Source organism: Ambystoma mexicanum, chromosome 6q, assembly GCF_040938575.1.
Source record: "Ambystoma mexicanum isolate Mex_15411 chromosome 6q, UKY_AmexF1_1, whole genome shotgun sequence".
Classification (NCBI taxonomy): Eukaryota; Metazoa; Chordata; class Amphibia; order Caudata; family Ambystomatidae; genus Ambystoma; species Ambystoma mexicanum.
Window position 1 is genome coordinate 646,746,518 of NC_090937.1, and position 27,695 is coordinate 646,774,212.

Sequence of the window (27,695 nt, forward strand, 5' to 3'; positions counted from 1 at the left end):
CAGAAATGAAATGGAAACCGAGATCGAAGAATATTTCAAGACAAATGACGACGGGGAGGTCTCCAAACAGGTGATCTGGGAAGCGGGGAAGGCCACGTGGAGAGGTATATTAATACGTGAGGGCTCCTCTAAAAAGAGAGAGCGTAAAATTGTAGAAAACAAACTTCGCAAAGAAATATACCAGCTGGAAGCGGGAATAAGAGACAAAACGACGGTGGACTCCCCCAAAGTAGACATGGCCCAACGTAAAAGAGAGGAACTACGGCTGTTAGAACATGGCCAGGTGGTGCGGAAGTTGCAATTCCTGAAACAGACATATTATGAGAAGGGGGACAAGGCTGATGCACTCTTAGCCGCCAGGCTCAGGGAAAGGAGGGAAGAACGCAAGGTGAAAGAGATAAAAGAGCCCACCAACCTCGCGATGCATCCACCCCACTCGATACCCAAGAGCTTCGCCACTTTTTACGAAAACCTATATACCTCTGAGCTGCTTGCGGCTCACCCTGATATATCCTCTTACCTGTCCCCAATTACTATGCCCACAATATCACACACAGAGTTCGAACTCCTCGATAGCCCAATAACCGAACACGAGACACGAGAGGCGATCAAACGGCTTACACTGGGGAAGTCACCGGGCGAGGATGGTTATACGGCCGGCTTCTATAAGACCTTCGCTGAGCAACTATCACCCTTTCTCACGGAGCTCTTTAATGAGATAATGAGTTCTGGGATCGCACCAGATTCCTTTAAGAAAGCCCTCATAACTGTCATCCCTAAAGAGGGTAGAGATCCCAAATTATGCGGGTCATACCGCCCCATTTCCCTCCTCAACCTCGATGCAAAGATTTACGCACGAGTATTGGCAGCCAGACTGGAAACTTTAATGCCCAATCTGGTCCACCCTGACCAGGTGGGATTTATCCTTGGGAGGCAGGGCGCCGACACCATGCATAAAACTCTACACCTTGTCCATGTGGGGCACAGTATATCAGATGACCCGGCCCTCCTATCGATTGACGCAGAAAAAGCCTTCGATAGGGTGGAATGGGATTTCCTGGGTGCAGTACTCCAAAAAGTAGGGATAGGCTCTAAATTCTGGGATGGAGTACGAGCAATATACACCTCTCCCAAAGCATCAATATTTGTGAACGGGGAATATTCCAGATGGTTTGAATTGCAACGGGGGACCAGACAAGGATGCCCACTCTCCGCGATCCTGTTTGCACTTTCCCTGGAGCCCTTAGCCCAAAAAATAAGGAATGACCCCGAATAGAGGGAATACGGCTGGGAGGGACAGAATACATGGCACGGCTGTAAGCTGATGATATCTTTCTACACCTAACTAAACCTATGACCTCCATTCCCCATGCCCTAAATCTAATAGAAGAATATGGCCGGTTCTCTGGGTTTAAAGTAAACATGTCCAAATCCATACACTTTCCACTCCAGGGTACCCCAGATGATAATGACACCAAGTTCCTCCCCTAAGGGCTCAAGGTAGAACACACGACATTACGATACTTGGGCATACAGATCACCAAAACCCTAGACGACCTCTATGAGGCTAACTTCCCCCCGCTCCTTCAAAGCTTTGAGAGAGACCTTGAGAAATGGAGCAAACTGACGATCTCTTGGCTGGGGCGCATCAATGCCGTCAAGATGGTGTACCTCCCCCGTTTCCTCTACCCCTTTCAGATGCTACCGATAGAGATACCCCAAAAATTCTTCGTGGATGCCCGAAAGATCATGCTGCAGTTCCTCTGGCAGGGAAAAAGACTGAGGATCTCTTATGACACACTTATTCTCCCCAAGGATAGGGGTCGATTAGGTCTTCCCGATCTGAGAAAATACTACAATGCCACTCAGTTGCGCGTCCTAATCCCACACTTCAGAGACCACAAACACCAGCAATGGGTCCAGATGGACAACCACTACTTGTCCACTACTTGTCCCCCGCCACAGTGGCAGTGTGGCTGTGGTCACCATACCAACGGGTCCAGAAGAGAATTAAGCACCACCCCATACTATCCACCATATGGACTATATGACGCACTGGGAAAGAGATGCGCGAAGTTACCACCTGGCCATCCCCGCTCAGTCACTTGTGGTCTCCTGGCATAAATTACCAAATCCCGAACCTAGACCGGTTCCAGTCATGGTACGAGGCAGGCCTGGAGAGGGTGGGACACCTCCAGAAAAAAGGATGAGTTTATCACACTACCTGACCTGACAACGGCACTGGGGATAGGTACTCTATAGACATTCCACTTCATCCAGCTAAAAGGGGTGTTAACGAGAACCGAATGGAGAGAAAAACTGAGAAGAGATCTTACCGCCTTTGAGAAACTCCTAGACTCTAGAACGGAAATGAAAGGCCTTATCTCAATAATGTATCAAACGCTATTGGGTGCAGGCGGCGGGACTACGGAACCCCTTAGGGCCAGATGGGAAAAAGACCTCGGCGAAGAGATACTTCCCGAACAATGGGACTTAATGTGCAGAGCCGCGCCTAAATCCTCCATATCCAACCAGTATAAGCTGCATGCAATAAAACTCCTACACCGATGGCAATACGATCCGCTTCGACTCTCCAAAATGTCCCAGTCCATGAGCCCAAAGTGATGGAGAAACTGCGGAGAAACTGCCAACTACTGGCACATGTGGTGGAGCTGTCCGCACATCAAAGTGTTTTGGACTGAAGTCCTGGGATGGATCAAGGAAGTGGACGACATCCATAGAGAACTTGACCCACACCTTCTTCTGTTTGGCCTTGAGAGAGTCGAGGAGGATTGGTTTCGGGTCAAAGGCCTGGCTCCCCAGCTATTACTGGCTGCGAGGGCCCTAATAGCGACCAAGTGGAAATCCCCTCAGGTTCCAGGTAAGACCGAGTGGATTAAATTGGCCACGAGCATTTATGTAATGGAAACAATCACTGCCTCCCTGCACAATAAATCGGTGAAATGCGAAACTCTATGGATGGACTTCAAGAATACATATATCACACCTACTTATGACTCCCAACCAGAGGAACCCCCAAAAACCTAACTGAATGATGCTACACCTAAGGAACACTACAAAGGATGAGACTCTTACTTCCAGCGACCATGGTACTATCGGATGTGACACTGTGTCAAACATATGATACTAATACTTTTGTCAAACTATTGTACTCATGAAATACACCAACCCAAGTGGGGGGGGGTGGGAGTGGGCTTTGGCGAACAGTCAATGAGACACTTCCAGACAATCGGGACTGTCGCACTACCAAGAGATTCTAGTATACTGTTTTACTATGCACTGTTTGTTCGACTTGTACCTCTGGCAGATGTATGATCTTGTTTGAATACCGTTTGCTTCCTTTTGTTTCTCGCAAAACCAATAAAGCTAAATTAAAAAAAAAAAAAACTGCATGGTTCATAAATCACAAAAGGCTGCACACCCCTGCCACACACAGTCAAAGTTGGTGTCAAAACAAGAATGCCAGTGGGTGCTGTACATGTAACATGAAGCAAGGCCACAGAAGTGCGCTAAAAACCTAAACAAAAATGCCTTTAAAAATGCAGCTTCCCCAATCAATTGCCATCTTCAAAGTGCTGTTTTGGCGCTAAATTCAGTCCTTTTCCAAGTGAACCATTGAAATGAAAAGTGTGCTGAAACCACAGATCATCCAGTGCAGTCAGAGAAAACCGGGCCTCACTGACTGACAGCAGCTAAGAAATATATTTTATAAAACACTAGTCCAGCGACAGTTTATTTTCAGTTACACAGAAAAAATGTGGATAACAGTGGCAACATACAACAATCTCAGCTGTGCAGAGAAAACCCCAAGCATAGGCTGAATACTTACGTCCAGATTGCAAATAAATTCCAGCACTCAAGGACAGAAATGGTGCTGAATAAATTGCCAAAATGTGCTTATTTAACAGCTTAATCATTTTAAATGTCCAAATCCCTTATAAACTGTGATTATTTTTATATGTTTTAAATGAAATACCTTAAAGTGAATGTTCAAGTAACCCAGTTTGGAGTTAAGTAACCATTTAATTCTGAATGGACAGTGCCCAGCCTGTGAAAGATGACACTTCAGTTTACACTCCATTGCTACAGGAAGCCTTAATGGAGGCTGTAGGTTCCTGAATATTGACAACAAGGAGCTCATCAGACATTCTTCTCTGGCTGAGCCAAGGACAATGGCAGGCTGCCTACTGATCTCTACAGGGGACCTTCTCTCTCCAGGAAGAGGACACACCTCCCTGATCAAAGGAATGTGACAGCTGTTGCGTGTTGAAAGGAAAGTTACACAAAAAAACTGCCCAGAACTTTTGGTGTTCAAATACTTATTTGTGATTACGTTTGAAACTCTTTACCTTTGCAACCTGAAGGAGGACACTTCTAAAAATTGGTAGATGTTAATCTAATTTTAGGCCCTTTATTAGAAGCCATTAATGAACCCTGTACTACCTAAGGGACCAAAGTTACAGGAAAACCCTAATTGTAGCAAAACTTTCTTTTTTAATTTATTTTTTATTGAAATTGGTTTAGTTGAAAATTCAACTTTTTCAATCTGTCACATCTATGGTTACATATATTATCACATATCCAAATATGTTAAAAACAGACATTTTCCTTATAAAAAGAAACAAGAATAATACATTATATATTTTAAAACAGTGTAACCAATCTTAAAACCACAGGAGCTTGTTAAAACAAGTTAAATTCAAAGTACATCGATTAGGCAGATTTTTCATTTCCATGAGTAATTGTAAAAGCATTGTTTTTTTTTCCAAGTTCAGTTCATTGAGATAGTGCACAGTAGCTATAATTAGTGAATCCTTTGCGGTGTTGAAATCTCATACCATAGTTGTTCTTTTGTCAACAACACTCTGTGTTTAAAAAACGTATTTAAATGTTTTGTCCTTAATTCCAGTAGAGAAGGAAATTCCGAAATTAGATGGAAAGTGGATTCCTCATTCTTAGATATTTTGCAAAATCTACAGGTGGAGCTTAGCATTGGATCTTTGGAATATTGTACAAGTTTGATATTAGTTGGAAGTAAATTTAGCCTAAAGCGTAAAAAGATATCCGCATAAGATCTATCTGGAAATGTAAGAATATATTTTGGAATATCATTCAATGCTTTCTTGATGAAAGGACCTGCTTTAAAGGCTGAATACAGGAGACATTTTTCTCTCGTGTTAATCCAGTCATGTCTGAGCATCTTAAGTTTAGCTTTATCTGGAAGTTCAAGCAGTTATTTGAGAGAAATATCTGCCTCGGAGAGAGACTTTTTGCATTGTTGTACACAAGAAGATATTGAAGTATTGCTTGGAGATTGCATCATATCTTTTACAGCCAGAAATACATTTTTAGAGTAATCTGAAGCAAGAAGAGCTTTTCGGTATAATGCTAACATGGCCCAGGAAAACACCACAGATAGAGAGGACAAGCCTAATTCATAACGAATTATGGGTATAGGGCAGCTTAAGGGGACCGGCAGTATTCAAATATAGTCCCTCTATATATTCCCAATCTACTTTTTTAGTCATGATTTTGGTCTGACTTCCATATGTGATTATTGGAACAGCTTTCTGTTCATAAAACATACGGGCAGGGATCAGGGAAAACCGACCATACTTCATTTGCAGGGCTTTCTCTTGAGTTGATAGAAGTTTCATCCTATTAATGAGTTCATCTTTATATGGTTTATCGGCTACATCTGAATTGATGTTAACTCCAAGATATTTGTACTGATTTATTTTATCAAGAGGATGTTTCGTGATAAACCAATTAAATTAAATATTGGGTTTTTTCGCTGAATGATGGAAAATTAACATTTTTGTTTTTTTGATGTAGATTTCTAGTTTGTTTACTTCAGCATATTGCGATAGTGCAGCTAATTTCCTCTGAAGACCTATTGGAGTTTTGTCAAAAAGAACCATATCATCTGCATATAATAAATAAGGGATGATCAAGGATCCTAAACGGGGTGAAAAAGACTGCATGCACCTCCATCAATTCTTTAAGAAAAAAAAAGAAAATCACAGATATGAAAATTAAAAAGTATTGAAGCGAACAGACAGCCCTGTTTCAGCCCAGTGTTTGTTCTTATTGTGTTTGACAGAAGGCCGTCGGTTGCAAGTTTAATTTTTATGCTCGTGTTCGAGTAAAAAAGTAAAATCTGATTAAAAATATAAAGGAGGGAAATTGGCATTTAAAAGTTTTCCCATAACAAGGAGCGAGAAATGGAGTCAAACACTTGTTTAAAATCGACTAAGGCAAGATATATGGTTTGTTTCTTAAGGATGGCTTGTGATTTGAGTGCAGAGATAATAAATAAATTTAAGGATGTACCAATGCCTGGGCAAAACCAGATTGATAAGGGTCCATTAGATCCTGTTCTTGAAGCCATTTTGTAAAATCTCTAACCACAAGTCTTGCTAAGATTTTTCCCGGCACATCCAGATGAGCTATTGGGTGGTAATTGATTGGGTTTAATCTATCGCCAGATTTAAAAAATCAGAATTATAATTCTTCCTGCCATGATGGAGGAATTTATTTTTGACTTATAACTTTTTAAAAAATGAAGTGTAGAACATCAGCCCAGGCTTCCGGGTTTTCTTTCAAGATAGCATTGATTATCATGTCAGGAGCAGGAGCGTGCAAGTTATTTAATTTCTTGATTATTATAATTATATCAAGAGTATGAAATTCGAGGTCTTTGATATCAGAACGGATTTGTTTCTTAGCTATATGTTCTTCTGCAGGTATAAATAGAAGTTTCTCATAGCATTTTCTGCATGTCAACTGGTCAATGCTGTTTAATAACGTAGATTTCTCTGCTGTTAGTTCTGTTCTGTTTATTATTTTCCATATTTCTCCTACTTTTTTGGAGAGTAGGGCTTTTAGCATTGTTTCAGCATTATTTTGTTTTAGTGTGGCTATTATTTGCTTTCTATATTTATTTCTTATTTTAGAATTTGATTATCATGTAAAGGTAATAATCTTATATTGCGCCGTAATTTTGATCTGAGGTTGGCTATGTCAGGGTTCCATTTATGTTTATGAACAAAACTCGGCTTGCTATAGTGTGTAGTCGATTGAATAATGATTTGAATTAAATCATTATAATGAGTTTTATCTACTGCCTCTTGGTCTCGATGCAGAAGTTGTTGTAAGTAATTAATGCGAAAAGAGGTCCACCGAATCCGTGTCCTCGCATTATTTATTTCAATTGAGCCTTTATAATATTCCAAATTTTGTTTGGTGTGAGGTCTCCAAGATAGTTCAACTAGATGATGATCGCTAACTGTGGTTGGAATGATTTGAAAGTTCGCTATTGCTTTAGTTGAATCATTAGAGATGAAGACGTAGTGTAGAGTAGACTGCGAATTACCTCTATTCCAAGTTGGTCTTGGAGGTACATCATTAGGAAAAGTACCATTTATCATTGCGAAATTTCTAATTTTCATTAGCGATAACCGGTTTGCTGATATCGAGTTGCTTGAATAGTCAGAAGAGTGTATCAACTTCATGTTGAAATCCCCAGCAATTATTGTGTTGTCAATATCTGGCTCGAGGAGAATCTGATTGAGTATTGATTCAATGTTGTCAGCAGATTTGGAGATCACCGAGGTTAGGTTCCAGTATATATTTATGACTACGGTCTTAGGAAAGAAAGGATGGTCTTTATTAGAGGTCATAATTAAGACTGGGTGGATCCCAGGATCTGGGCTTTTCCACGAGATAATAGATAGCTGTGAGTCAATTCTTACTGCTACAAGAGGGCCAGCTGCTGGTCTGCCCTTAGCTGGTTTAGAAGCACCAATTGATAATAGTTGATGGTCTGGCCAGACAGGAGTGATGGTCATCCACGTCTCCTGTAATAAGACTACGTCATATTTATTACGTAGAAGTGATTTGGCGCTGAGTAAATGGGAGAAGCTGCAAGTGTTCCAGGAGATCAGGGTGTACTGATGTTGAGGCACATTATGTGGCTAGCAGTTCTCCTTTTCAAAGCATCTGGCACTAGATACCCACGCCCATTTAGATTGTTGAGGTGGGGGTGGATTTTGTGGGTTTGTGTTACAATTGTTACACAATGTATTGGGAAGAGTTTGGGCCAGGAATTGATTTTTTGATCCAGGCATTTGATGTTGCTCATGATTAGGGACCGGAACCGGGATAGGTTCAAGTAGGAGACCGTTTTGAAATAGTAACTGCCTTTGGTCCCATACATAGTTTTTAACTATTCGAGAGGGTATTTTGATTTCGACAATGTCTTGAGGGGCTGGAATAGGGTAAGAAACACCATCAATATCCGCTGATTTGATGTGTTTTAATTGTGGAATGGCATGAAATATTGTTAATATTGTCGCCCTGTTCGGGAAGGGATTGGAATAAATTCTATCAATCATGGTGAGCCTCAAGGTTTCATTTGACAGGACTTTGGTTAGCCAATCATCCTCTTGTGTGGCTTCTTTGACAGAACAAGTGGAGATGGGAATTTCCCGAGCAAGTGGTAAATTAGTGGAATCTTCGGCATTTCGATTTTTGGAGGAGGGTAGAGGGTTAGATTTATTAGTCTCTATAGTACCTAGAGCACTTAGCAGAGAATCTTTAGAAAAAGGAGCTCTCTTCGCCAGTTTTTTTTTCTTTTGTTCCAAAGTTGTAAACGGATTTGAGTCATGAACTAATATGAAGCAAAACTATTAATGCTGCAAGTCTAATATTGTATATCCATGCTCTAGTGATAATCGCCTAGATATGTACTGAATTAGAAATTATTAGTCTAAACTGTTATGATTAAATATGATAACATTCCGCAGAATGACAAAGACAGCACTCACAGAGATGGGAATTGAATGTAAAGATAACCCATCAAATATGTCATGTATGTGTCGATTTTATTAGGGGACATAATTTTAGAAATGTACATTCGTGTGGGAGTTCCAAAATCACATCGTAAAAATGACAGCTCTTTTCTGACTGCCAACCACAACAAGGCAAGTGCCTTTGGCCACTCACAGCCGTGGGGGTGTGGTTTGAAATTTTGCCCCTAACATACATTTAGTGATGTCATTTGGGCGGATAAATATAGGAAACACACACACACACACACACTTCCTGACCACATCCCGATTTCCGCGCAGCGCTTTGTTCCCGACTTCATCTTGTTCCTGCCATGACCACTGTGAGGGGGCACAAGTTGTGCCACAAGCAGGCTCCCACCAGAACCCTGGGGGCCTTAAAACCACTGCAAAATGGCTCCTGGAGCCAGTCCTGGCGCCATTGGCACCAGGCTCATATGTAGGAAGGAAGGGCTGTTCAAACTAAGTTCCATGTATGTACATGGGCCTTTAAATCCAACATGGAAGCCCCCACACAGTCTAGTACTAAGAACTAAGCCATGCAGTCTAGTGTTTTGGGTGTGGCAGGCCTGGAACTACTTTCCCTGGTACTACATAAACCCCACCCTGACTGCAGAACAAGCTACGTGTTATTCTGCAACCCGCAGCATGACGCTCACCGAGTCCAGCTCCTGGTCATCAGCATCTTCCTGTAATCCTGCAAGAACAAGATTATTCTATCTCTCCTGAGAAAACACCATCCAGCACTCAACAGCTCAAATGGGCTGCAATCTGTGGAAACCCGAGAGAAGAAGAAACATCACTCACCTGTGAGTACTAGCTTAAGGACTTCCGGCGTACCGCTACCACAGCTGCTGTTCGAACATTGCGACCTGCAATAACGAGAGAGGGAAAAACAATATTAGAACACGCACTTCCAAAACATCGAATTCCATCAGTCTTACCTGAATTCCATCGCGCTATGCCACGCTTCCATCCGGAGCACCACAGCAACATCTGCAAAGGAAAAGAGACATATTCAGGTTCAATTTCAATATTAAACAACCGCACAGCGCTGTACTTATCTAACGGATTCCGGGGGCCTGTTTTTCATCGCGCTCTCATCCACTCGCAGCACCACAGCGGCCTGTGAGGGGAAGAAGAAAACACAGGTTAGCTTTAAAAGACAATAAAGGCGCTGCACTTCGTGCTTTCTCTTACCTAGAAAACGTGCCTCTCCATCCGGCACGCCAGCATCAAGACCTTCGCACCTGAAAAGAATGAGATAAAGACATTAACGAATACCCACCATAAACAGAACAAAGACTTACAATTAACAAACCTACCTGCCTACCAGCAGATTCGGGGTCACAGCAGGCATGGGCCCAAGGAAGGCGTAATACACCAGTGAAGCAACTCGGGTAGCTACCAACAAACGTCAAGCGCCCCTGCACAAGAAACGCAGGACGGATAGCTCACCCTACAAATAAAAAGGTGAGAAAAGACCCCAATGGGAAGGGAATCGGTCAGAGGGAGGTGGGAGATTCACCCATTAGAGACAGTTATCACAAATCCTCCCTTCTGTAATTGCAGATTCATTATTCAGCACTGGGCCACTACGCATCCAGGGTTCCAGATCTCAGAGCCTTCCAGATGCCCCCAGGGATATCAGGTGAGCGTAACAGTTCCTGACTTCTTCATCTTGTCCCGATTCCAGACTTGCAGAACCCAGGCCTCAGCATTGCTGAACTCTTTTTAGCTAGGCCCAAATTCAAACATCCCAAACTTAAGGGAAATTAATTCTGATCCAGTCTGACTTGCTACCATCACGTTTGCCTGCTGAAACTCGCCATCACGCTATTCTACCATGTCCAGTGACCAGAAGGGCCATGTCATGACCCACAGAACACGCCCCTTCTGGACTTACTGGTCCTTATAGTGGCGGGGCTTGCATTCATTGTTTCTCCCAACATGGCCGTGTCACGTGACACGCCTCGCACCAGCCTTGACGGCGGACGTAGTACGTCCCATAAATATGCCACGCCCCCACAGCCCCGCGCATCTCAACGCTATCAACAGGTAGTGACTAGACGTGCACTTCGCAGCTTGGCGAACCCTTCTGTTATCTAAGTTCCTGGACCCTTATTCCCTCTCCTTCCACCTTCTCCTTTCCACCCTGTGCCTGGAATCCACGTATCCTTGCGACCGTTTCTTCCTTCCTGGACGTCCTGAACCCATGAGTATCCTGGAACGCTGAACGCACGCTGGAGTCGGAAGAGACTCGTGCCGGCCTGTACAAGACCCGATCCGCCCACAAGAAGAATCTTTCCGCGGATCCCTGCAAGAAGCAATCTCAGGTGAGACAGGGGGAGATTCACGACAGTTAGAGATGCCGAACGACCGACATTGAAACCGATATGGAAAAGGCCGTCCAGGATCTCATGCGTGGCATGCAAGAACTAACAACCGAGGTGCAGAACTTAAAGCGGAGAATGCTGCATTAAAGCAACTTGTTTTGTCTCGCGATTCCGCTACAAAAGAGTGTGTTACTGGGTGGTGTCGTAGACAAGTATAATGGGTCTGCAAAATCCCTTCGGATTCCTGGACTCCTGTTTGGTGCTTTTTACCTTTAAGCCCTATTATTTTTCAACTTCCAGGGCAAAGGTGGGCTTTATAATCTCACACCTCGCAGGAAATGCATTGACTTGGGCTACTCTACTTAGTCAATTCTGGAGATGCCCTCCTAGATGATTATGACAGATTCATACAGGCTCTCAAAACCATGTTCTACCGCCCAGAACAGGTTTATAGTGCCCAGGAACGCCTACTTGACTTTCGGCAAGGATGCCAGGACATGCTAACGTATGTAACAAGATTCAAACAATTGGCCAAGGAAGCAGATTGGTCCTCAGAAGCAAGTTTCACTCTCTTCCGTAGGGGCCTAAACGAGGATATAAAAGATGAATTAGCCAGAGTGGCTCATCCTAGCTCATTCCAGGCTCTTATGAATTTAGCTATGCAGATAGACTTTCGTATCCAGGAAAGAAAGGCAGAGAGAAAAAAGACCAAGATGCCCTTCCAGAAACGTTCTCTTGAGACTTCAGTAAAAACTGATCCTGTTTCAACCCCTGACACTGACCCGGAACCCATGCAAATAGGAACCTTCCGTGGACCCATTTCCCCACAAGAAACGATGAGAAGGATCCACACAGGCTTGTGCATGTATTGTGCATCGGATAAACACCTGGTTAGAGAATGTCCTCTAGCCCCTCCACGACGTTCGGGAAACGCCAGCTCCCGATCCTAGATGGAGCGAGGTGTCGGGAGAGAGATGTTTGCTCCACATCTATTCCATCCTTGAACTCTCCTGGAGTCGGAAGAGACTTGTGCCGGCCTGTACAAGACCCGATCCTGCGGATCCCTGCAAGAAGCGATCTCAGGTGAGACGGGGGGAGATTCACGACAGGCCAATCCAAATCCAGTCTGAGGTGCAGTCCAAATTGACCAGAACCGCCTTGCTGACTGATGCCTCCAGACGTGCTCTGCTGCCAGTAGACCCGATCCGATGACCAGAACCCTCACAGTCCAATCTTAATTACAATGGACTGTAAGTATCAACAGGAATAATAGTAACCCATAGTATATTTGCCTTGTCCTATCCCAATCTTAACCTATCCCATCTTTAACTTCAGAAACTCTAATATTGTCCAAACCATTCTTGCACTGATTTTTTTCTCTCATTTGTTTCATTCAACCATAACCCATTAGTGATTTGGATTAAATAAAGTAATTGCCATACAGAAAGGAAACCAGAGTATCACACGTGAAGAGTTACATGCGGCCGTGCGTAACTGTGGAGATTCACTGGTGGCATTCTCTTTTTCATAGTCATTAATATAGTGTAATAAAACCAATTTGTCATTTTATAAACCGAATTTCTGCGTTCTCACTTCTATTTTTCAAAAACGCCTCTCACTAAATAACTTCTTCAATTTTATAGATAGAAACCTACTTTCAACTCTCACTGAAACCTAAGATCTGTAGCTACGTCCACAACCATCATCTTATTTGACCCATTTGTATCAAAAATCGCATTGTGAAAATTTGCAGCGAATTGACATTTTACAAAAGTTTTACATGTGTCTTTTCCCATCCAAAGTGTTTCTTCCCTCCCATTCCGATCTAAAGTGTGTACTGTTTACCTTGTAGCTCATGTTTGTTAGGACCTGTTTAGTGTTGCTCTCATAAGAATTGTTATCAATTTAAGCATTTTTGATCACTTTGCCTGTTCACAAAGCCATTTTCACCTGTCAGTTTAAAAGTGTCAATTTCCAAAAACAGTTTTCTCTCTTGTTTGGGGGGAGGGAAGATTGCATTCAAACTCTAGACATCGTCTTTCATTCCTGAATACCCGCTGCTTACTTATATCTGTGTAGGATTGCTCATTTGTGCCTTAAGAACTTTGCAGCGGGAAACCTTAACCTAAACGCAATCTGTTCACAAACCAAAACTGTTCTTGTCCCTGTGTTTTCTATTCTGAATTACTATAAGTGAATTCAATTGCTTTACTTATCTTTCAATTGTATCGTCACCGCTTGGTGATTGCTGCCCATATATATATATATATACGTATGTGTGATTTGAATATTAAATAAATACATTTTTACCTTTACAGACTAGCCTGATTCCAGGTCGACTGTGACCTAGGGGGTATTTTGAGACGTGATAAACACAAGAGCAGACACTGATAAACGCCTCCACAACTCAGGAGTATGTTGAGTATCTAAGAAAACACCTTCAACATGCTTTTGTCTACGCTCAGCGGAATCTGGAAATATCTGCAGAAGGGATTAAGACTCAATATGATTTAAAAACAACCAAAAAGGAATGGCAACTAAGAAACAGGGTCTACTTGTGCAATATTCTAAGGGACCAGACCAAAGGCCGCACATTTTTGCCAAGCTGGCGCGGTCCTTTTGAAGTTGTAGATAAAATTTCACCTGTCGCCTATAGAATCCGCATCCCCAAAGGAGAACTGACAGAAGAGAAATGGGTCCATATTAATCAGCTAAAGAGTTGTCACCTTAGGCACACTTGCAGCAAATAGAGGAGACATCTGGAGAATAAGAAAAAGAAAACGAAGAACCAGAAGGGAACAGATAGATTTAGGAGGTATAATTATTTAACAGGGAGTAATTTTTTTCCTCATTGTCAGGACGAAAGGGATTCCCAAAACTTCTAGAAAAACCAATAGTTATCTGTGTTTAGTGAGTGAGCTTTTGTCTTGTTGTCGGAATACTGTCATTATTGCAAAGCATGTGTGTCCCACTGCTGTCAACCCCCCTGGAGGGCAGTCAGTGGGAAACACCTATTCATTTCCAAGGAGGACCTCCCCTGGGAAAGGAAAGAACCAAGGAAAAGCCGGGGTGTCGCTCCACACCATGAAGAAAGACATAAGGGGAAGCTGCAGGTGTCGCTCCGCACTACAACGAGAGACAGCGGGAGGATCGTGGAGTACCGCTCCCTGATGATGGAAGGACTCCACCTGATGAACTCCATTTTGCCGTTCCGATGAATCCCACTTTGCCCTTCTCTCCCTCGACAAGGAACCTCAGAAGAGTCGGGGGGGAGGGGAATTATATTTACCCAATCAGAGGTACTCCCTTCCATAACCAAATAGCACTTCAGCAGAAGCAGCAAAGTGGCTGTGCTGGCTCCTGAGAGCACCATTGCCTCACACCAAAACTGTGTTTTGCAATGACAAAAAGATGGCTGCACCATCTTGCCAAACACATATTGGGAAGGATGGAACAAGGGGGCACACTGAGAAGGTCTGCCAGTGTGTTGCTTCCATGTACAAAATAAGGGGAGTGTGTTAGGCAGAATCATATGCAGTGCCCTTAGGGGGCCACTGCACACAATTAAGACTACAAGTGGCAATACAATTTCACCTTACAAGCCTGTACTACGCAGTAAAGCGGTAGCAATGGCTGAGCAGCCAGACTTATCTCAAGAGGTAATGAGCAGTAGTAGAGATTACACAAAGGGCTACAATTACTGTGAATCAAACAAATACTGACTCAAGGTTTCTGGTTAAAAATTATAAGTACATTTATTTTTAAGCCATCTGTTCACAAAACACTTCACTTCTATTAAAATAAAACCACAATCTGAATATACTACACACAACCAATTCCACTTGTGCAGATCAATCCAAGGTAAGTACATTTGGATTTGACAGACCAGTGTTGTGAAAAAAGACGTTACCGCGGGTTAATAGGTGATCACTTTTTGACAGTAATGACAGTTCGGTCTTACGAAAGAAAAGCGTATCCGCGGGAAGAAATATATCCGAAGTCAAACATACTTAGCACATAGAACTAACACAAGAAAACAGGGGATAAAAATAATAGGCAATACTTTTGTCAAGGCAACAGAATCAGAGGACGTGTTCCAAGAGACAGATAAAGTCAATAGGCCTGTGCCAGTGTCAAAATGGAGCAGGGGCTCTGTTGTCAAGGATCACACAGTTAGAACAGTTCAAGATTAACGTTGCCAGGAGTACTGGATATTGTCAAAGGGAGACAAAAGTTATAAGACGGAAGAAAGAAAGGGCAAGCCTTTGGAAAGGAAAAGAGTTCACCCCAATTCCTCAAGGTCGGACGGAGAGAACGACCAAATGGACACAGTACCCTATTCGTTTGAAGAAAGCTGGTGCTAGGTCAGTTGTTCCTGGTAGTTCCTGCAGACTCACGGTTCCTGAAGCTTCTTTCGTGGGGACAAGAAGGACGTCTGGAGCGATCTGCACCACCCAGGGATGAAGTCAGCAGCAGCGAAGCAACGGTGAATAAAAGGTACGCTCCTTTAAAACAAGAGAGGGCTCTTCTGATGGCTATCCGGGCCACTAAAGCTCAGTGCAGCGATTTCGACCCAGAAGAGGATTCTCTGGCTGTTGGAGGTGAGCTGGTTGATCCCACCAGGCTCAAGGGAAGAAGACGCCAGACTGGATCTTCTCTGTCGTTGAAGGGTAGATAGCTCAGGACTGCAGCAGGGCTTCACCGGGACTCGGGAGTTGCAGCAGCCGTCTTCTTCTCCGCTTCTCTTCGGTTCTTGCAGTTCCAGTGGCGACTCTGACTTCCAGCCCAAGAGTCCTGCCTTTTATGCCAGAATATCCCATTCACACAGCCTGGCTGCCAATCACACTCAGGGGGGTTGTCCAGCCTGGACAACCACCTTAGCCAATCGACACTAAGTGCAACTTAGGTCTCCAAGGAGACCTTGTGCAGGGGGTGACTAAACCCTTCCCTCACATTCAGCCCACCTAGACACCCAGACGCCAAAGGAGGGCTTCTTTGCAGAAGCCCGCCAAAGGACGGCGAACAAAGAAGGCAAACCTGGTTTGGCGCAAAAAGTAAAACACAAGAAGGACTTTAACAAAAAGAAATGGCGACTAAACATGACTGGAGCCAAAATAAAATGCATTTGGTCAAGTGGGTTTATGTTCGAGGCTAATACAATAGGCTAAAACAGTACCACGTTTATATATTATAATCGCGGTACAAAAGTTAGGGTAGAGACCACTGCCATCAGCCAAGGTTTAATGTTAAGGGAGCGAAACAAGGCTCCAAGACTTGCAGACAATAAGGGATACGTGTTAACCCTTTCCAATACTCCATGTAAGATGGGGTGTACTGGGTCTGTAGTTAAAAGTGACTATATAAAGTAAATGGCAACTTTACCTGTTTCTGGGGGACAGTAGTCAGCCCCAGAAAAATGGAGTCAGGGGGAAGTCTCAAAGACAACCCTGTGTCACTGCACCAAAGGTGCTGTGTAACACACAAAAAAAGTGGGTCTCATGGAGTAGTGTGGCTCCAGAGCCCAGGATCACACAAACAGTAAAAATACACACAGCAGAGACACTGTAAGAGTGGGAAAAAGGTTCACACTCTTACCAGGTGGAAAAAATAAACCCCAGAAATCCAGCAAAGCAGCTGAGGGACCCACTAGGTGGGGGAATTTAGCCATAAATGAGAATTCTCCCGAATACAATGAAAAAGCAGCGCTGCTTTGCTGAAAGGCCAAATTTCCCGTTTGAAAAAGGGAAATACTTACATTTAAAAATGATACCGCTCTATTGCTTTTTTTCCTCTGTACCTCATCACAATACTTTTATTAATCAGACCTTGCCATGCCCATCCACATTCACATTGTGCTCCAGCAGACAAGAGCAGTATCCCTGAATGACAGGCTGTTGTTCAGTTCTGAAGGAATCAAAAGAAGCTTTACTTCAGCTACACAGGCAATGTTTTACTTTTTGGCTACAAAATGTCAAGGATCAATGTGTCAAAAAGGCCCTGGCTTTCTAGGTCCATGTCAATTTCAGTGCATCTGTGTTTCAAACAAATTGCTGCCTACAAGAAACTAACTATGGATGCAGAACAATGTGGGAAATTCAGGTGGAACCTTTTTGAAAAGAAAATGCCAGCAGGCCTCACACCGTGTTTAAATGTACTTTTGCAAATAAAAGAAAAATACTTGTTTAAAAGTGTTGTTAGATAAGGCCCTGCCCTTGTCTAGCAATGTAAATGGGGTTTTGCTGTGAAAGATATATGAGAGATCTTATTCAACAGGCTTTATTCTGATTTATAACAAAAAGAAATAAAATAAGGAATTCTAAGGCAGTGGCTGCATTGGGGAAAACCACCCAAACAGGTTTCTGCTTGGGGGATGCTAGCAACAGAAGGACCCTCAAAGTAGATCCTAGAACACACAAGTGATAACTGCTAACTTGCCAGACTTGGGTCTGGGCTGAGCCTTCTTACAAAGGAGATCTGGGACACGGATGTGTGAAGTGAGAAGTCGCACCTCCCCGCTACTTCTGCTGGGAGTTTCAGAGCCAACTCAAGAGCAGCCTTGGAAGCTATGCCCATATATCGGGAACAATACTGAACATTTGCCTCCAGAGACTATTTTATAAATACACTTTTAAGACTTTTAGCTTTGCACAGGACCTCGCAAAAATGTAAATGTTATACAGTTTAAATATTATTTTTGTGGCTCTCAAATAAGATATCTTGGCTGTCAATAGCATGTATGGGACACGAACGCCAGAAAAATGTGTATCATGGGGAATCATCAGTTGGACTGGCATGTTCTGCAGGAAATATGTAACCTAGTTATGTAGTTTGTTAAGAAGCCCCAATTGTATAAATGTGCCATTTATGGCAAAACTGGATTTTAGCTAAAGTAACTTGGGAGGTTCTGGACATTGTAAAACTCACATCATAAATCTGACATCAGACCCTTGAAATCCAACCAGTTGATAGGAAGACGGTAACTATCACCCCTGACCAATCCAGTTGTTTAGAGGTGTGCTTAGCTAAGCCTGCCCTGCCATATAATTTGATGATGTCACCATGCTCTATAAAAAGGGTCCCTGACAGAACTCTGGACACTCTTTCCTGAATTTCCTGCGCCTGCGTTCCTGATCTTCTACATTCAGCATAGCTGATTCCAGATTCCACGGCAAGGCCAAAGCATAGCTGATCCTATCCCAGCAAGGCCAAAGCATTGCGGACCATCCCAGCAAGGCCTCAATCCAGAGATCCCACTCAGAAAATCCTAATAACCAAAGGGAAGAGCTGTGGTATTGTTTTGGGAAGCATCCTGAAACCAGCCTGGCTTTTTGCCCACTAACTGCATGCCCGCTGAAACCCTGCCACCCAGCTGTCCTGATTATCAGGTGACCAGCCTTTGCCCAGCTGTCTTTTGCCAGGAGCATCTGCTATCCGGTGATCAGAATATTTTGTGACCAAAAAGGGTTGACTGTTCCTAATCCCAAATTTAAAAGTGGACTGGGAGTATCCCACCTCCCAAGACACATAGACTATCCCATCTTGACATTTGTTTTTGTTCCACTCTCTAAGCAACCCAATTCATACCCTGAAACTTGTACAAGTGTCCTAATTCTCTGTGCAGCCTGTTCTTGTTTTCTAGTGTTAGCGCAATTCTTTCATTCATCTTCTCGAGTAACTCGGTACTCATATTTTGAGTAATCAAACTAATTTCCACATGAAGTTGTGCGCTGGGGTGACAAGGTTGACGTCGCAAATCAACCTTGGATCTTATTGTGTCCCTCTTTATCAATATAGTCTTAATAATCTAGTTTAAGTCAAACCTGTTCTTTTCTCAGCTGATTTTCTCTCTCTCACAGCTTCATTTTACCCAAAGCAAACCACCTTCTATCTTGCAAATCTCATCCCGTTCTGTATCTAGAGACCTCCTTTCACCTCTATATTGTCCCTGTGATAAACATCTATCCTCAGCCCAAAAACCGCATTGAAAATCCAAGTATTTCACCTGATTTTCCTAAAAATCTTTTGTGTCATTTAAAATGGGAATTTAGAAAAATGCAACTTTCTAACGTGTGAATTCGGCTGCAGCATTTTCTAACTTTCCACTTGTTTTAAAATTGTATGCCTCTTGTTGATCCATTGCCTTGTGATTGCTAGTGTGTATGCATTCTTGTTGTTGTGAGAAATCATTTGCCTCAAAGATTTAACCGCACATTAACTATTTGTCAATTTCCGAGTGTCATTTCATGCTATTGCAAAGGGTTTAAAATCCTTACTTTGTGAGGGAAGGTTGGATTTTGATTGTTTGCTGCACAATATCCCTGACTGACTACCTGCTGCTTCTTTCTATCCACTCAGAATTCGATTATTTGTGGGTTGAGGGAACATTGCAGGGGGAAACCTTAACTTGGGTGCTATCTATCCTAATTCAAAACGTGCTCCTATTCAATTGTGCTTTGGATATGTTCTACTAGAAGGTTAACCAAGTACATTGCTTTCATTTACATTGTCATTATCACCCATTGGTGATTGCTGCCCAATATTAAAATGTGTGTGATTTTTAAAAAATAAATAAATATTGTAGTTTCACCAACCGGCCTGGTTCATGGTCCATTGTGACCCAGGGTATTTGTAAAAGGTGATGCGAAACGGGTCGGGTACCGGCTCAATTTTAATTTGTTGAAATTAAAGAAAGTATTCCTATTGAGCACCACATCCCAGGCTAAAACCAAGTGTCCTGGCCCAGTATGTGACGCCTGATTGGAATCCTTAACATCACGGACCTTGCCAAGAAGGCCCACTTTCAGCTGCACCTCCTCATAGGCATTCTCCCTTTCCTCACATTCCCCCAGAAACTCAATGTTACAGAGCTCTGGTCCTCTCCATGCTGGACTACAGCCTCTTCCTCAATCTGCCTAACTCCTCTCTTCGCCCCCTTCAACTAATCCAGAATAGGACTGCAAGACTTATCCTTGGCCTAATTATCCTTGACGTAATAATAGTTTTATTGGCCAAATAAGAACGGGTCACCTATACTAAGACTCAAACCTCTGACTAAGCAGCATCTGCGCAGCAGGCCCTCAAAAGCACTGAGCTATGTTGCCAACATATACTTGCATGTCACAGTACATGCCGTTGCAAATATCTGAACAAACCAGAATAACCAGATGCTAAATGATATGTAAAAGTATATTTTTTAATAAGTCTGTCAACTTCTCAAATAGTTACTCATGGAAGAACAGTGAAATTGGCTTTTTTTTAACATATACACAGTTGTTTCCCTTCCTTGCATGAGACATTGGGCCTGAATTAGACGTTTGGTGGTAAATCGGCCGAAATACAGCCAAACGGAATTACTGTCAACACCACTTGGTCCCGTGGATTTACCACAGGATTACAAGTGTCGGTTTCTCCCCCATTTTTGGATTCCACAGAATACCGTGGTGATTTTTTGACGGATTTACTCTGCTGTAAATATGCCAATTATTGAAGGAAACGTGGCAAATTTACTTCCAGCATCAAGCTGGAGTTAAATCCGCCCTCTCTTCCACCGAAAATGGGTAGATTTACTGCACGATAATTCCATTGGCGGTAAAGCCATTAAAAATGATAATTGGGCAGTGTGGGAAAATGGGCAGTAACATAATTAACGCCACCTTTTCCCCATACCACCAAATTTGTAATGAAACCCCCTGTACTGTGGGAAATGACAGATACATGTTTAGTTCACAAGCTCCACATTCCCAGTTGCATTTGTTTGTTTGTTTATTTATTTTATATAGCGCTCTGGACCCAGGGATAAAAGGGCGCTTAAAGGACAGGTTACAGAAGTACAATATATATATATACACGTTTTACAGTTGTACAAATGTAGAGGTAATATGCAATATACAATATATACAAGCAGGGTAGTTAGATTGCGCGGTTAAACATTTCTAAGGTATGTACAATATATACAGTTAGCAATGTGCTTGGTCTATCTTGGGATTGGTTTCTCCAGAAGCCAGCTAATGACTAATTTCCTGAACGGTTGGAAGGATTTGGTCGATTTGATGTTCAGCGGCAAGGTGTTCCAAAGTTGAGGGGCAAGGACAGACAAACTCGAGCCACCAGCTCTTTTGGTGGTGAATCTGGGCACAGTGAGGCAAAGCGTATTGGAGGATCTAGTGATTCTCATGCTTGGTTTCAAAGTGAGTTTGTTGGTGAGATAAGGGGGGGCTAGGTGGTTTAGGGCTTTTTTTAGGTAAGGCAGAGGGTTTTTAAGTCAATTTTTTGTTGAATGGATAGCCATTTGCAAGATATTCTTATGTGGGAGATGTGCTCTCTCCTGGGAATATTTAGTGCTGCTCGCAGCGCATTGTTTTGGAGGATCTGAAGTTTATTGATTATAGCTTGGTTGGCAACTAGGTAGAGGCTGTTACAGTAGTCAAGCTTTGATTGTATGAGGGCCCTGGCCAGAGTGAGGCAGCTATTCGTAGATAGAAAAGGTCTGCAGGCCCCAATAAGTTTCCCAGTGTAGGCGCTGGCTGAGGCGGTCATGTTGACTTGTTTGGAGAGGTTGGTATTGGCGTCAAGGTAGAAGCCTAGGGTTTTCACGTTTTTAACGACTGGGATGATGTTGTCATCTATGTTGAAGTTGGAATAGTCAGGGCTAGGTTTCTGTAGGTTGTTAGGAGATCCGACTAGGAGGAAGCTTGGTCTTCTCATCATTTAGGCAGAGGCCGTGTTTGGCCATCCATGCCTGAATGATGGAGAAGATTTTGTTAATCCTAGTGGCGTCTGTATTGTAGTTGCCAGTGATGGTGAGGAGTATCTGGGTGTCATCTGCGTAGTTGGTGTAGGCGACACCCAGATGGTCCAGCTTATCAAAGAGGGGCTTTGTAAAGATATTATAGAGGGTGGGGGAGACGCAGGAACTTTGTGGGACACCGCAGGTGATGGGGATGGGGTTTGCTGCAGCCGCAGAAGAGAAAATCCTCATGGTTCTGTTGGCTAAGAAGGATTGTATCCACATGACAGCAGAGGGGGAGAAGTGGGCAGCAGATGAGAGGTGTTTGGAGAGTATTTTGTGGTCAACCAGGTCAAAGGCTGCTGAGAGGTCTAGGAGGAGTAGGATAGCTGCTTTGTTTTTCTCCTTGATGTCATCAATCTGACTTTTGAGGTCAACAAGGGCAATTTCTGTTCCATGTTGAGGACGAAAGCCAGATTGACGCAGGCCTAGCAGTTGATTGGACTAAGTAATCTTGAATTTGCAGGTAGGCAACTCTGTCGAGGATTTTTAGCAGGAAGGGGAGCGTGGTTATAGGCCTGTAATTAGTGGGAACGGCTGGGTCAAGGGATTGTTTTTTTAGAAGAGGGAGAACCCATGACTGTTTCAAGTTGTTAGGTACAGAATTAGTCGAGAAGGATAGGTTTATTAGTTTGGAGATGAAGGGGGCTAGGTCTCTCGCAGCATCTTTGATGATCTGGGCGGGGCAACTAACCCCTTTGCAATTAGAAGGTTTGAGGGATGCTATAATTTTCTGGACTTCAGGTATAATGACCATTTTGAATGTGAAGCCGGAAGTATTATTGGTCGGGCGGATGTGCTAGGTATGAAGGCCTTACTGTTGGAAAGTTGTAGTCGTTTGGCCTCGATTTTAGTTTGAAGACCAGTGATTTTGTTGGCTAGGGCACTTTGGATGCTGGTGCACCATGGATTGTCTTTCACGCAAGTGTCGGTCGGAGGGTTGGGATTTTCTAATTCCTTCAGAATGGTGAAGAGTTCTTTAGCAGAGGATTGTGCATTGTTTATTCTAACATTGTAGGCTTCCTTTTTGGTGCAGATTATCTTTCTTGTAGTGGGAGGAGATGGTCGCGAGATTGGATTTGTTTTCTGCTGAAGGATTAGTTTTCTATAGGGTTTCCATCTTGGCTTTCTTTTTTCTACGTGTTTTGAGTTCCGGTGTGTACCAAGAGTTCAGATGAGCTCTAGGTTTACCTTTGCGTAACTTTAGTGGTGCAACGGCATCAATGACATTAGGCAGGGCGTCATTATAGGTGTTGACTAGAAGGTTAAGGTCAGCGGTGGCTGGTAGTGTGTTTAGGAGGGGGAGAATCAGTGGTGTGAGGGTCTCCGCAGTAATGTTTCGCTTGTTTCTAGTCAGGCAGGCTGGTGCGTGGGGGCGCTGCTTAGGGTTGGGGTTGTTGAGGTTAATGTCGAATAGTATGAGGGAATGGTCAGTCCATGCAAGAGGTTGTGGGGCTTTGCAGGTGATATTGCAGTTATGGGCCGCGACCCAATCGATAGTTCTCCTTTTCTGGTAGATAGGTAGAGTAAAGTCATGCTCAGATAGGGTGTTAGCGAGGGAGGCGGCTGGAGTGTCGTTAGGGTCGTTATACCGTAGATTAAAGTCTCCTAGAATAATATTTTGGGAATGGGGCTTAGAGTTCTCTGCTATAAGGGTGGTAATGTCTTCCTCGAAGGAGCCTGTGGGGCCTGGAGGTCTGTATATTAGTTGCAGCGTAATTGTGCTCTTAGGGGTGATTTGTAATTTAATGGTGAGGTGCACACAGGATTTTAGCGGGGGGAGGTGATAGGTCTGAGGATTTGAATATGACTGCTACACCTCCTCAGCGAGCATTAGGTCTGTCCACTCTGAGGATGGAGTAGTTGTCAGGAATAGCAAGAGTAAGGTATGGTCCTGCTGCTTCATGTAGCCATGTTTCTGTAGTAGCAAGGAATAGCAAGGAAGTCAAGGTCTGCTGAAAGGATGATGTCAGCAATTTCAGTGGGGTGAGTTACTAGGGATCTGACATTAAGTAGTGCTCCTTTTAGAGATGCCGTGTTGGTGGCATTAGCGCTATTCTTATTGGTGGTTTTGGTCATGGGTGTGGCAGGCAGCTTGCTGGATGTGGTATGGAGTCTAGCGCCAAGTCTGTTGTTGCGGTCAGGGAGCGTAGGGCTGGTTGTGGGGTGGTATCCTAATGGATTGGGAGGGTTAGGGTTGGTAGCAGTGTAGTCATCTTTAGTGAGGTTGGTAATGTTGGGTGGGGTGTTAGCTGGTGTGGCATTAACTTTAGCAGTGAGGTGTTGGTGAGCAATGTGTGGGAATGGTCGAAGGGTGGGCGACAGGAGATGGGATGGTGTCTTGGGCAACCAAGTTTAGCTAGTCCATTATTGTATGGGATGTAGCTGTTGCTGCTACATGGAATGCTATTGTTCATGATGCAAAAAGGGAACATGGTGAGAATGAGCCAAGAGAGCATAGTTAGGAGTGCGGCGTTGGCTAAGCTGCTTAGTTAATATTATGCAGAGATAGGTAATTTTAGTTAGGCTACAGCAAGGCAGGCATAGGCTAGATTTGAAATTGCTAATAAGGTGCAGAAAATGGGCAGTTTCAGTTAGGCTACAGCAAGACAGTTTCAGTTATGCAACATCAGGCAGGCATAGACTAGATTTGAAATTGCTAATAAGGTGCAGAAAATGGGCCGTTTCAGTTAGGCTACAGCAAGACAGTTATGCAACATCAGGCAGGCATAGGCTAGATTCGAAATTGTTAATAAGGTGCAGAAAATTGGCAATTTCAGTTAGGCTACAGCAACTGTAGCCTAACTATTTCTCTTCCAGACTGACTTCAATCTTCTGTTTATACATGCTTCTATAAAAGACGTGTTATAATTTGCCAGGTTGGTGCATCATGCAGTTTGCTGTTTTGCAAGTTGGCTTTCTTGTACTGATTAGCTTTTAAAAGACAGGTAGGCGGAAACAATTGTACATGGATGAAAAACTAAAAAATAAATGGGATAGGGGGCGATGCAGTCTATCACCTCAACTGTAGATGGCGGAAACTTGCACTCAAATACCAGCATCACCATTTGGCCAAGCTATATTATCCTAGGCAAATCAATGTTTATCACTGTGCCTTATTTTCCTTAGCTGGCGACATTGGTATAACCTAGAAGTTATTGCTTGTGGGTGTGCCCTATAAAGAAACTCACTTACGCGTGTATAAACAGATTACATTGTTGCACCATTTATAACATTATAATAATTATGACAACATTTTCTATATAATAATGCAGGTTCAATAGTCTCTTATCTCACTTATGGCAACTGAATTATGAGCTACTGTGCTCTCTCCACATACACAGTGATGTAAATGATAATACAGCATTTGGGGCACTGTGTATTGGGTGAGGGGGGCTGGGAGAGTTTCTGTGTAGAATTCTGGGTTGGAGGTATTGAAATGATGTGATTATTCCCCAAACACAGGGAATTACAATGAAAGACATACAGGTATACCAAAATACAGCTTTTGTTTTATTTAAAATGCGCAATAAAAGTGCTTGTTACCAACTTGCCACGTTCTCATTTATAGTTGGGTACACCAAACACTTGATGAGAAAATCTCACTATCACCCACCCTCTTACCCCCCCTTAACCTTACTAAGCTACCTTGCATATATCCCGTGAATCACATAACAGGTGGGTGTGCGACCTGGCACCGGATGGAAAACGTTGCACCCCAGAGTAATATTAAACATCTGGCGGGGAAAAGTAGAAACTAGTGCCCGTGATAATAGAATACATGAATTGGAGAGCCTGAAGCGCTGAGCAAAGAAAGGTGCCCCTAACATTTAAGACAGGCACATAGCCCACGTGTGTACAGGATGTCAAATCGATATCCCTACCTTTCTCCAGGCAGACAGTGAGGATGACACTGCCAGGCTCCATCACTGCATCTATCTCAGATGTCCGCGCTCTATTCTTTTTCTTGCTTGAAGACATTATTAGAGAACTCCAACAACGTTAGCAGAGTGGCAACTTAATATTGCAGGTACATCGTATAGTTTAACAGCACGAGTCTGCGCACGATCAGACTTGAGAAAAACGGAGCCGTGTCCTGAGCAGCGGCCATGTTAAGGTCAGTCAAAACATGTTTATTATTCAATACTGCATATTCCATGCAATCCAATTAACAACGAACGCTTCTTTCACTTTATTTTTCATTTAACGTAATTGTCTTGACTGGTGTCTTCACCGGCGTATCTTGATTCCCGCTGTACATCTATAATGGTCATCTGAAGAAGCGGGAAACACTGCTGCGGAAACTGGTACCCTCTATTATGAGTAAATCTGGCGGCCATGTTACGAAGTCAGTTTACCCGAAATTCACGCGACAAGCACACCTTTGCAGTTGTCTTGAAAACTTTATTTTGTCAAACGGCACTTCTAAGTGTCCTGGTGTGTACAACTCTTTGAAGTCATTGGCACGGTTATAAATGTGCTTACACTGAGCAGTAGACTCTCTGCTTAATGCTTAGGCAGATACAAGCACCACAACAGCGTTGGGCGAAGAGAAGCCGATAAAAAAGGGATTTTGTCGGGAGAAAGGATAGATAGAACAATTGGATACTGAGAATCTCTGAGTGAAGAACAAACGAATCTAGCCACTCAGTGTTGGGGTTGTTTAGGCAACAAAGTATTTAAGAGTCACCAGCCTCTATGACAGGTACCCTTCTGAACAGTGGTGTCACTAGAAACTAGCGGGGCAAACAACGGGGCACAACTACAACAAAGGGGTGGTGGCACATCAAATAAGAAACAACAGGCCAAACTGGTTGAAATAAACCTATATTCAGACATGCCAACATTCCGAAGTCCCTGAGAGGGAGATTTCTGCACTGAAATCGGGAGAATGCATTTTCCCCACAGGAATGCATTGGGGATAGTGTTATTTTAGGAGGGAGATAGTAAATAATAGCACTGTTTTTAATGAAAAAATCGGGAGTCTCCCGTCTAAATCGGGAGGGTTGGCATGTATTCTATATTTGCCCCAGCGTGTTACAAAAATGTGTCATTAAACATGTTCGTAGTAAGTTTAAGATAATTAAAGTTTTCCATCAAGCATAGCTCTCAACCATTTGTGTTGCAAAGGCAGGTGAAAACACCCGATTTTGTTTTTGGCGGGTGAGACGCCCATTGGAATGAATGGGCGTGAAGGCGGGTGACACCCGCCAAAAGTTTGTGAGTTCAGAACTATGATCAAGTTACTATACATCCTAAAAAGTCAACTCGGGTTCAACAGTTGCAAAAATGTACTATGCACTCACAAGAGATTGCATTCTTTTAACGCAAGCAGACATCACTCCCAGCACAGCTTCAAATAATGTGTAGTTAGGGGAGGTATTTATAAGAAAAGACATCACTTCCAGCTCATCTTTAAAGAATCTTCAGTCAAAAAGAGTCAGTTAAAGTTTAGCAGAAGAGATCACTTCTACCCAGTGGTGTATGAAAAGAAGTAGTGGAACTCTGTTCCTTGCTGGCCTGCCGCTCTCCCCACAAACCCCATTGCCACGCCCCCCTCCCATGCAAAATACAAACCCCCACATTTTTAACCATTTGTGTTGCAAGGGCGATTTGGTTTTTGGCGGGTGAGACGCCCATTGGGTGGAATGGGCGTGCAGGAGGCTTGGCGGGTGAGTCAGCCCTTTACAAGGCGGGTGACAC

At 43.3% G+C, this 27,695-nt stretch overlaps 1 protein-coding gene across 1 annotated transcript in view; it reads right to left on the bottom strand.

Annotated features, from left to right (window-relative positions):
* Window positions 1-26,066, bottom strand: part of AFG2A (AFG2 AAA ATPase homolog A) — a 2,695,729-nt gene extending 2,669,663 nt beyond the window's left edge. The window contains exon 1 of the mRNA XM_069631126.1: window positions 25,877-26,066. Within this exon, the coding sequence (XP_069487227.1) occupies window positions 25,877-25,973 (97 nt within the window). The 5' untranslated portion in view covers window positions 25,974-26,066. The remainder of the gene's footprint in view (window positions 1-25,876) is intronic.
* Window positions 26,067-27,695: the final 1,629 nt, after the last annotated feature.